Consider the following 12229-nt stretch of genomic DNA (forward strand, 5'->3'; position numbering starts at 1 on the left):
ACTAATTTCTTTACAAGAACAGATTCATTCTAGATCAAACTCTTTTTAGTTCAGGGCCCTAATCTTGATTGATTCAGATGATTTACTTTACGTTCATATTGTCTCACTACAGTAATAAAGCTGCTCAGAGGAAACCAAACAACTTTTAAGGTGGAGTGTTTGTTTGCATGTTTCTCAATGGATGGTTGGGGAGTAATGTCCTTCAGTCTGTCTTTTAATGGCTCTCAGTTTCTACATTTCCGTTCCACCTAGAAAAGCGAAAAACAATTCTAAAAACCTCTCAGATATCGTTAAAACACTTTTACACTCTCATTAAGTGTTTTTTTATATGTATCGATATAAACGTTTATCGCAAAAGTGCAATGGAAACACTTTTTTCTTTTTTTGCATTTTCCCATGGAGATGATGCAGGAGGTCATGTGACCAGTTCATTTCATCACTTACAAAGTACAACTGTATTTTACTGAAATTTCAGAAATGTCGTTTTTATTTTGTGAAAAAACTTTAACAGAAACACGTTTGTGATGGCGCTTTGAAGATGAATTTTAGCAAAACAATGTGAACTGTAGTAATTAAGACAAATTATAATAGTTCAATCCAGTGTTTCCTGTAACAATATAAAGGTATTTACCTGTAGCACCGATTTATGGCGACAATGTTTTTCAGTACAGTCCCAGGCACATCCTGAAAGACAGACAACCATTCACACTCATACATACGGCCAATTTAGAATCACCAATGAACCTAACGAGCATGTCTTTGGAGGGTGGGAGGAAACCGGAGAACCTGGAGAGAACCCACCCAGAAAGAAAGGCCCCGGTTATCTGATGGATTCAAACCCAGAACCTTCTTTCTTTCGCCTAAAGATAAAATTAGAGACGGGAAAACATGTCCCATGTCACATCCGGTATTTACTTTGTCAAATAACCGTCCTTTAAAAATAAATGATTTAGTTTGGCCCAAGTCCCGCCCACTAACAGGTAGGGGGGCGTGGCTTATGACCCATTCTGCAGCCAGCCACCAGGGGGAGCTCTACTGGCCTTTTATCTTCATTTTTGATGGCGTTAACCTTTTTTCTACAGTCTATGATGTAAACTCCCGTATCCTTCCCAACAGGAAGTGTGTGATGGAGTGGGAGGAGCCTCATGACAGCACTCTGTACTGCATCCAGACAGACGGAAATCACATGATCGCCAGCGGCTCCTCCTACTACGGGGTTGTACGTCTTTGGGACAAGCGGCAGACCAAATGCCTGCAAGTATGTACATATTTATGAAATACTTTATATATATAATGTATATGCTGTGTGTGTAAAATAGCTGAAAATAAATTATTGGATGCAGAAAAGGATTAAGACTTCATTTATATGGAATATCTACCAGTACACCAGGCTAATGACAGACCGTTTGTCTCTATTATTATTACTTTATTTATTTATTTCTACACTTTCTATTGCCCTATCATTGTGTCTTTGTTTTACTTTTACTTTACCTTCTGGACATTGACTTTTTCCTTGATGTGATTTTGTCCCGTCGCCGTCTTTCCTGCAGTTCTTCCAGCTGAGCCGTGACCCAGTGAGTAGCCCGGTTTACTGCCTGAGGTTGTCCAGCTCTCACCTGTACGCAGCCTTAGCCACCAGCCTGCACTCACTGGACTTCAGGCAGAGCCCCGCCCACGTCAGATGACACACACACACACTCATCAAGATGTTCATTTGCACAATAAAAATGTTTTCACGTTTTCAGGGGTGCTTCGTCAGAGTCGTGTATTTGATCCTGAACGATGATGAGAAATCTGACGTCCTCCTAGGAGGGAAAGAAAGAAAGAGAGGAGGAGAGAAAAGAAAGAGTGGGGGGAAATGAAGAGAAGAAGGAAGGTAAGAATGAGGTAAAACGGAAGGTAGGGAATATGAAAGGAAGAAAGAAAGGAGGGCATGAACGAGGGAGGAAACCTAAGAAAGAAGGGAAAAAAGGAAGAAAGAATGAGCTAAAAAGAAGAGAGGAAAGAAGGAAGAAGGGATGGTGAAAGGATTAGAGAAAGGGGAGGGGCCTCAGAAAGAAGGAATGAAGGTGGAAAGAAGAATGAAATAATGAGGGAAAGAAAGAAAAAATGAAAGATGAAGGGAAGAAGAAAGGAAATAAAGAAGGAAAGATGAAAGAAAGAAGGGAAGATTAAAGGAAGGGGGAAAGGGGGGCTAAGAAAGAAGGAATAAAGAGGAAAGAAGAATAAAAGAATTAAGGAAGATGGGAAGATGAAAATAAATAAAGGAGGAAAATAAATAAGAAAAAGAAAGAAGTAGGGAAAAAAGAAGGAAAGAAAGAGAGAGAAGAAGTGAAGATGAAAGAAGAGAAAGGAGAAAATGGAGGCTTAGAAAGAGGAATGAAAGAGGGAAGATAAGATAGGAAGATGGAAGATGAAAAATGAGGAAAATGAGAAAGAAAAAGGAATTGAAAGGGGTGAAAGAAGGAAAGATGACAGAAGGAAAGAAAGAAGGGAAAAACTAGAGGAAGAAAGAAAGGAGGAAAGATGGAAAGAAGGAAGGGCGTAAGAAAGAAAGGAAGGAAGGAAAGGAGAGAAAGGGGAGGGGCCTAAGAAAGATGAAAGAAAGTAAGATGGATGGAGGGAAATGAAAGTTGGAAAGAAGGAAGGGAAGAAAGGCAAAAATTAAAGGGATGAAGATGATGGAAAGATGGAAGGAGGGAAAGATCTAGGGGAGAATGAGAGAGAGAATGAATGGCGGCCTGTTGCCGTGGGAACGTGCTGCAGCCTGTCAGTAGACGACTAATCCTTCAGCTCCAGGCAACAATAAAATCATGGCGTCATAAGATCATAAGACCCAGAGAAGACGACACACATCAACGTCTCCTCGTCAGCTCTGAGCAGAACAGGGATCAGAGCCTGAGCCTCTGTTTACAGACGTTTACCTGCGTTTGACCCTCACACCTGAGATCAAAGAGAAGAGGAGACACGAGCGCTGACCTCACAAAGCTCCTCCACAATATGAGGATCCACATGATGGACAGACGGCGTCTACGCCAGCACACATCTGGACGATCAACGCGCTCGTACAGTGCACCTGGTGGCTACATGCTACACGCTACTCTTCTCTGACACACGCTCAGTTTGAATGAGGGAAAAAGAGAGAGACTACACATTAAAATGGAGCCCACTCACTTCTCGTTCTTATTACTGGAAAGAACGAGGGAAAGAATGGATGGATGGGGGGAAAGAAAGGAAAGAAGAAGGAGGGAAGAAAAGTGGAAAGAGAAAGAAAGAAGGTAGGAAAGAAATAATAGAAAGAATGAGGGAGCTAGACCAAAAAAAAGATGGAGGGAAGGAAGGAAGGTGGAAGGAAAGAAAAAGAAAGAAAGATGTACAAAACAGACAGAGAGAAAAGTGGAAAGAAGGAAAGAGTGGGAAAGATCTAAGAAAGAAAGAAAGAAAAGTTAAAATGCGCAGCAGGAAAGATGGAAGGAAAGAGAGAAGGCAAAGAACAAGGAAGGAGGACCTAAGAAAGATGGAAGGAAGGAAGGAAGGAAGGAAGGAAGGAAGGAAGGAAGGAAGGAAGGGAAGAAAGGTGGAAGGAAAAAGAAAAAGAAAGATGTAAAAACAGAAAGTAGGAAACAAAGAAGGGAAAGAACGAACGAGACCTAAGAAAGATGTAAGGAAGAAAGAAAAATCCCTCATTCATAAATTACTACACCGATCTGCCAGAACATTAAAACCACTGACAGGTTTACTGAATAACAATAATTCAACGTTCTGCTTTTGGACCTGGTACAACTGCATAATATTGGTCATAATGTTATGGCTGGTCAGTGTACAATGGCTGTAGCTGTTTTTATTTTGTTTTGTTGATGTTTTTTGTTGCTCTACCTGCTCCACATGTCCCAGTCTGTCCACTCAGAGGCCGAGCCCTTAATGGCATATATTATATCATAATGCCGTCCATTAGCTAATATGCTAGAGCCGTAAGAGGGACGGTCGGGGTGTGGACTCATCCCGGAGACACGACCCCGAGGGACGGCTGCTGACAGCTGAATTAATCATAGAGGGCGGGAGTAAGGGCAGCGTTCACAACAACACAGCATCTCATGGAGTTTGGCCTTTAGAAGGAAACAAAGCCTCCAGTCTGAGTGCAGCCTCCTGTAGCACGGCATCTGAAACAGGTAATAAAAACCCAGCAATCAGTTCCTCTGCTCGTGGTAGATTTCTGTATGATCACAATGTCCGAGCCAGGGGCGTCACTAGGTTTCAAGGACCAAGGGGGGCTTAGCCCCCAGGGAGGTGCACAGGATGTGAGCAAACATGAGCACAACATTTCACAAACAGCTAACAAAGACTGAGAATTAATTTATTGTTATTATTTCAGTCTGTTTATTAAAAACAGCGCAACAACAAACACACGTTCCAACACTATTAATAACTGATCAACACAGAGGAATGAAGTCGCACAGATTGCACTGAAAAATATTTAATTACTTGAATTAAATGAATATTAATATTAATTATTAATGTATAAGAACGCACTGAAGGGGCTGGCGATTTATGATTATATTTAAGTGGTCGTATTTAATTATTTATCTAACTCAATTGTCTTCAACAGAGGGTCCGCAACCCCCTAGGGGTCCGCAGAGGTACTGCAGGGGGGGGTTGCAAAACTTTGGTTGGTTAGACATTTATATGTATTTTTTTTTTAATTTTTCTCCCACAAATTTCAATTTCTTTAAATACACATTCACGTGAATCCAACATATTAAGGTAAAAGTATTAGCCTAGTACTGAATGCAGAATTATGATAATAATGTATATTTATAAATAGCACTGGGCCAAGTTTACTGGGCCTACTTAATCTCTCCATCAATTTGGGCTCCTTGGCCTGAAAAACGTTGATTTAAATTCATATTCTGGCCATTTTATATTGAATTTGACACCACTTTTTTTGCAATAAATAAGTAAATTAAACACCAAATTATTTACGTCGCTAGTGGTCTGAGCTACATGTCTAAGTAACATCCACATGAATGAATACCAGGTCCAAAAAATGAATAATCACAAGATGCTTTTAATGTTATTTATTGACTTCTCCTGTCTGTGGTCATAATGTTGTGGCTGATGGGTGTAAGTAGTAGACCAGGTATTTTATTTCTAATAAATATGTTCATCTTAGCTGATGTGAATGACAGCGAGTGTGATCTGGGTACAGTATCGGTATAAACGGGCTCAGTGTAAACGTGTTGTCTTGTCCGTACATGTCTGTCCTCCTCCTCCTCCTCCTCCTCCTCCTCCTCCTCCTCCTCCTCCTCTGAAGTCCCTCGGGGATGGGAGCATAGACCCCTGTGGAAGTTAAAAAGGCTGCAGAGCTGCCCTCTTATCCCTGATACCCATGTCATGGGTGACATCATCCATTGCTGAAGGTACTACATCACGAAACACAAAGCTGCTGTCTGGGATCAGCGCTGTGAAACATGCCACACAGTTTAATCAAAGACTTCAAAAGAATCCCGGTTTCTACGAGACGGACGTTCCTCAGCCTCCCTTTAGTTCCTCTGTTTTCACAGGGATAACGTCCCGCTCACTGCCTCCAGCTGAACTATTTAAGTTTATGAGTATTTTGTTCATGGCACAACTCTTACAACATCGTTGAAAAACAATTAAAGATTTTAAGTGTTTACAAGCACAAATGACTAAATGACTAAAAGTGACTACATGTTATTGTATTTTATGACATGCTGATCTACAAGATACAAGTGCTATAAACTAAACTATTCCTTTTAATACTAGCATTATGTGTAGGGCTACTGTTACATGGCTAAAGTCAGGTCAATACAACTAGTTAACATCAAGAGAAGAGTTGTCTTTCAAACTAAATAGTTGATTTTAGTCCTTTAACGATAATAATTCCACAGCATCGCCTTGGAGTGTAACATCCCTTTTCACTTTTTGCAGCCTTAGATACTTCTCAATCTTAATTTTTACTGTTTCCCACTCGGCTGTGCTTTTCCAAGGTATTTATATCAAGTTCTTTTCTCTACTACGTCTGGTATGTGTTTGTGTGAATTATATTTACAGTATACGCACAGATGTTCTGGCACAAATCAAGTTTCTATCGGAAAAATTAAGTTCTTTGAATTTAATTTAATTGAATAATAATTATCTAGGAACCATCATACGTCACCGTGATGTCACAACTTTAGCTGGAGGCAAAACAGAGGGAAGCTTGAGGCCAACACTGTCACTGTCACCCATGAAATTGACATCTTCTTGTGATAAAACTTTTATCACGTTACACCTTAATGCTAATGCTAACTGCTAGCTAACTTAACATTAGTTGTATATTTCAGATGTATCCAAGCAGAAGTTTTACTTTACTTTTACTTACTTCTTGTAATATCTTTGTTGAAGAGGCTTCACTTGATATAGACAGACCAGACTTCGTCCTCTCTGTGTCATCCTCTGGTCAAATCGTCCATCCAGGTATTGAGAGTGTAGGGGTCGGTGAATATAGTCCCATCAGTCAGAGTCAACGTTTTAAAATAACTCTCACAGTCTCGTAAAGTGAGCGTATTAGTATATTCTCTAAAATACAAGTTTTCCTCGACCATTCTTGTCAAAACAAATAAAATAAATTGAAATATGCTAACCGCTGTTTACAGGCTGTAGTGTTTGAGATGTTTTGCCTCCAGCTAAGCCCCGCCCCTCAAAATATGTCACACTGTTTAAAAACTGTAAAGGGGTCTATAGGTTCCTCCATTTAACCCATTTTCCCTTTAATCTCATTTACCTTTTATTTACCTTTTAAATCTGCTTTTATTTCCATTTCATTCTGCGTTTTACTGTTATGATATTTTACGTTAGGTGACCATGAGTGCTTTAAAAGACACCCACAAATAAAATGTATTATCATTAATATTAAAATAGAAAGGTTGATACGTCCATGATAATAGCAACATCCTACATAATGCTGGTAACATTGTAACAACACAATCTTTCCACAAAGTATTGTTTAAATGAATCCATTTCTCCGTCTGTGCTGTGATGACGTCTGCAGCCGTCGTGCAGCCAGATTTAGTCACTGTCTGTAATTTTAAGACTTAATGTAACTTTTCCAAAAAACCACAACCTGTAATTTGATCATTTTACGTGTTAATTAGAAACCTGTGGTAGGTGTGCAGACCCACCTCCGTCCTGACACCAACGAGGTTCATCTGAACATCTCACTCTTCTACAGAACAAGTGTATTTTCCAAAATGCTCAACTAGTCTTGGCGACGTTATTTTCCTACTTCCAGGGACCCAGGCAGGTTAACCTTCACCTCACAGAATGTGCCCATCACCCTGGAGTGCTGCTCCAGCTAGACTAAACAAACACAGAGTAACCACTGCAGGCACCTGTCACCCACGGACATCAACCATCCCGTGACTCATTCCCTTTCACACAATGGCTAACCTGTAATTTCCCCCCCCCCAGCACTTAGGAGGACCATCCCCGTCACACGAGAAGACGTGAAGAATCGGCCACTGTTTTCTTTGGCCAAGTTCACTGAAGCTGAATGGAGCTTCTCTTTTCACTGGAGGTGAGGCCTGTTTCCTACAGCTCTGAGGCCCGGGTCCGGATCCTGGTCGCAGAGATGCTAGAGATGGAGGACAGGATAGAAGATGAATCTTATAGCTTGAAGTTTTATGGGGGGTTTGGTGTAGATGGCAGTTTGAGGAGTCTCAGTGTGGCCACAGAGAATTAACTTACTCTGACTGTCCTACTGAGGACTAATGAGGCCATCTAGTGTCCATAAGGTGCAACTCAAACAGAGGCGTTGGTTCCTTTTCCTTCAGTAACTGAATCTCCATCTTATACAATATTGTTGTTGTTGTCATGAGCAAACCGCTTATGGCCAGACAGTTATTTTAAAAAAGCACATGTGCACTCAGAGGCTCATAAAGAACTAGATGTCTGCACAAAGCCACAGACGTCGCACAGGACGGTTCCAACCCACACCACAGCCTCCTCACTCTGAGGCACGACGGAGCAATCAAAGCCCAAACCTCCAGACTCATAAACACTTTCTGTTCAAAATCGATGAGCGAGCTAAATGCTTGAGAATCTGGACTGTGCAGTTTCTATGTGCAGTCAGATCGATACTGGTACTGAAGAGGATTAGGGCCACTAAAAAAAAAAATCATAGAGTTATTATTATTTTATTTTATTTTATTTTTATTTTTAGCTTTGGCTTTAATCTCAGAATTCAGACTTTTTTTCCCCCAGAATTCTGACTTTAACCCTAATTCTGATTTTTTCTGCCTTTTTTTCAGAATTATGACTTTTTTTCTCAAAATTCAGATTTTTTTCGACTTTTTTCTCAGAATTCTAATTTTGATCTAAGAATTCTAACTTTAATCTCAGAATTCTAACTTTAATCTCAGAATTCTGACTTTTTTCCACACAGAATTCTAACTTTAATCCCAATTCTGACTTTTTCTGACTTTTTTCCTCAGAATTCTGATTTTTTTCTGCCTTTTTTCAGAATTCTGACTTTTTTTTCTCAGAATTCAGTTTTTTTCTGACTTTTTACACAGAATTCTAATTTTGATCTGAGAATTCTAACTTTAATCTCAGAATTCTGACTTTTGTTCTCAGAATTCTCAGAATAGAAAAATTGCCCAGTTTTTCCTCTTCCCTAATACTTGACACTGGATACATGTTCCTCTTTTTATTCCCATTTATATAAATCACACTGTAACAGTTGTTTCATGAGAAAAGTTAAAAAAATATATATTTTATTCCATCTGAACCTTATTTTTCTTTTTATACTGTATTCACTATTCACCAAACCAGAGAGGAGGTGACTTCAGTTCTCGCTGTACAGTGTGCAAGAAACAGTAAAGGCTTTCTGATTCTGATATATGCAAATAATGAACCATATATCAGAAATATTATAAATGGGATTATAATTTATATCATATCTGAAACAACCAACCACAACCATAAACCTGAATTTGTGATTTCTCTACTGCTACTGTGTTATAAAGTAAATGTTTGTATTAAATAATTCTAAAAGTAATTCCCGCTACATGCACAGTTTCCCTCATTTTTAGTAACGTTTCCTAAAACAGTTGTTTAAAGATACAAAATGAAACTTTTGAAAGGTTAATAAAGCTGCACCTATGAGTGGATCTGAACACTGGATCAAGTGGCTTCGTGTAATTTAAAGTGTCTGTTTGTCGACAGTCTCACCGATCAGTGCCGGTCTCGCACTAAATAAGACCAAAGAAGAAGGAAAATATCCTCACATGCAAACAGTCCCACAGATCAGCCTGGTGAAGTGTGTCCCTGCAACTCGTGTCCCATCGAGGGTCCAAAAAACCACATGTGGACTGTATCACGCATTCCCCGGCCGCCCACACCAAACCCTTTCCATCTCTTACGCCTCACCTGTCAGTCATTCCTTGGTCACCCCTATCCCCGACCCTGTCACTCACGGGGTAGGGCCCTTAATCCTATTGTTTCTTCGACAGGATTACTCTCTGTGGTCCCTCTCTCCCTGTGACTGCACGTGGGAGAAAGGCCAGATTAAGGGGATTAGCTTGTATCTTCCTGACTTGTCAAACCGGGATGTAAGGAACCATTGACTTTCTAGGGGACCCTAAATAAGGAGAGGCAGAGAGGTGCCTAAAGAAGAGGTCATGAAAGGCAGTGAACAAGCCAAAATTCCTGCAAGGACAATGCGATTTGTTTGCTTTTGTTCCCTTGAACTGGGCTGAAAGCTTCAAAGGGGCCCGGCCCTGAGGAGGACTGCGAGCCGACAGAGGACGGAGGAAGAGAGCGGAGGAAACTTGATGTTGACGGATTTTCTTAGCGCCACAAAGGAGGTCGTGACACTCGGATAGGATACGTAATTCGCTCGGTGCGAGTTAGTGACAGCGGACGGTTACACACTCCACCATCAAACTCAACAAGCCTCAACAAGTTTGTGCAGAGGTGTGAACTAAAGAGGTCCAGTAACTCTTGTAGGATTAAAACTATGTTCTGAGAGCAGTGTGTGTTGATTAGTGTACTTTATCTGGGTCATTGTGCTCTATATTTAAACCTGAATGTACACAGCAGGTATTATTACACAATCTTGAGGTGTAGCAGAGCCTAGATTCTTTAGGTTACGTGGGTATTTCTGTCCTGTTTTTTCTCTGTAGAGCAATAACACAGGTTCACTTCACTTATACTTGTACTTTTCCCATATTTTTTACATTCTCTTACTTATTCTTATTGCTCTTTGTTCTTAACACTGGTTCACTTTGGGTTGGAGCTGCTGTAACAAAAAGTAATTTCCCCCTGGGATCAATAAAGTAATTCTTATTCTGATTCTGAATCTGATTCTGATTCGGATTCTGATATCTGGTTCACAAGTTTAACGCATTACAAGTCACTGATATGGACAATGCAAGCAAGTTTTCAATGTGTGATGTAGCTCTGATCATCCAGCGTTTTCATCCATTTGAAGGATGCAGCTCGTGCAATTCATCTCATAGAACAGATCCATGTACATGTGCTGCATGTGTGCAGCATCTGTAGGATCTGAACACAAAGTGACTGCAAATATTTTCAGTATCTGGAGTAAAGTTGTGCAGTATCTACGAGCTGACACGCAACTTTAAGTAGGCACGATAGGGATTTGTCTTTCTGATTTTTTAACAGACATCAAGTGCTGTTACATCACCGACAGAAAACTGGTTGAACCTGCTCACCCTCAGTCATTTCTCATCTCTGGTGAACTATGAAGCTCAGTCCACATGATGTTTCTCATGCTGGATCAGGCCAGAGACGTTTAGTCTAAGCAAACGTTGCATTGTTTAATTCATGGTTTAACTCTAATTAATAATGAATTTAAGGCACGTTGTTGGTGAACAGAGTTTATCTGATAGATGTTTATCTAGTCTCTCCTACCGTTCTCTCTGTTTTCTGTTTTCTACCCTTAGACAGATGTGTTCCTCTGTATGAGCTGGGTTCTGCTCAAGGTTTCTTCCTGTAAAAAGGGAGTTTTTCTTTCTTTGACCCCGTCGCCTTCAGACTTGCTGTGGAGGTTTCACACCGTTTTTTGTAATGCGTCTTGGGACAGTTTGGATTGTTATTGACACATTACAAATAAAACTGAATTGAAACTGTTCAAGTCGGTCGACCTAATAATCCATAATAGGCATATGCAAAATATTAAATGAACTTACATGTTTGCAAAACAAGAAACTTGTCTGAAAGACTATTTTAAACTTTGAAATGTGTTATTATGGTTGATATGTCACTAACAAAGATGGCTGCAGCAAAACTGTAAAACATATGTAAAATACACATCATACACTTAATAAGAAAGTAGACACCTGGAGGAATTCAGAAATGCATCACATGTTGTATTATTATTTTATCTGATATATTTTATTTAGGCTTTATTTAACCAGGAAAAGTCTCACTGAGATTAAAAATCTCTTTTTCTACAGTTCTACAGTTTACACACAAGTCACTTAATGATTGAACTGAATGGGACCTACACTAGTTAAAACATGAACAGGTTCAGTTTCTAAATATATGTAAAGATGGTAAAAATAGACAATGAAAAACATATAGTAAAAGAAAGATGGAAACAGAGGAGCAACAGTACATCAGAAGACAATAATATAAACAATAAATAAATAATAATCATATTCTTGTATCTATCCAACACCACGTAGCGTGTACTTGTTTTATATAACTTTTGGTTCCTGCTAGCTTAGCTTACCAGCTACAAACGGGACGAAAGCATCGCCACTACCAACACGTCCACCTCCCAGGATATAATGTATGACGAAGGTTTGTGTTTTTAACGTTTTAAGAACTTTATTGACCTTCATATCTTTACATTTGATTTGCACTTATTGTTCCTTCATCATCTTCTCATTTAAATGCAACAAGAACAAGAACCATCTGTCTTCAGCCATCCTGGGGAACGTGTACCACAGAGCATCCTAACCAGCTGTGTCTTAGTCTGGTGTGGGAGCCGCTCTGACATGGAGCCTGAATCACTGCAGTGGGTGGTAAAAACTGCGTCGGAAACGGACGTCCAGAAGAAGCGCTGTCTGTATATCTTGCTCACTCACCTGCACATAAGGCCTCACCTGTACATAGGTTTCCATCTGTAAATATTGTCCATATGCTACAAAAACAGCCTGTACCATACCGCTTATTTACTTTATTAGTTTATTGCAACACG

The 12229-nt window shown here is 39.9% G+C and overlaps 1 protein-coding gene across 1 annotated transcript in view; it reads left to right on the forward strand.

The window, feature by feature from the left end:
* fbxw4 (F-box and WD repeat domain containing 4) overlaps positions 1 to 1744 on the forward strand; it is a 39781-nt gene extending 38037 nt beyond the window's left edge. The window contains exons 8-9 of the mRNA XM_047604107.1: positions 1117 to 1258; positions 1551 to 1744. Coding sequence (XP_047460063.1) covers positions 1117 to 1258; positions 1551 to 1685 — 277 coding nt within the window. The 3' untranslated portion in view covers positions 1686 to 1744. The remainder of the gene's footprint in view (positions 1 to 1116; positions 1259 to 1550) is intronic.
* The last annotated feature ends 10485 nt before the right edge of the window (positions 1745 to 12229 follow it).

The sequence above is a fragment of the Mugil cephalus genome, chromosome 13 (assembly GCF_022458985.1).
Source record: "Mugil cephalus isolate CIBA_MC_2020 chromosome 13, CIBA_Mcephalus_1.1, whole genome shotgun sequence".
Classification (NCBI taxonomy): Eukaryota; Metazoa; Chordata; class Actinopteri; order Mugiliformes; family Mugilidae; genus Mugil; species Mugil cephalus.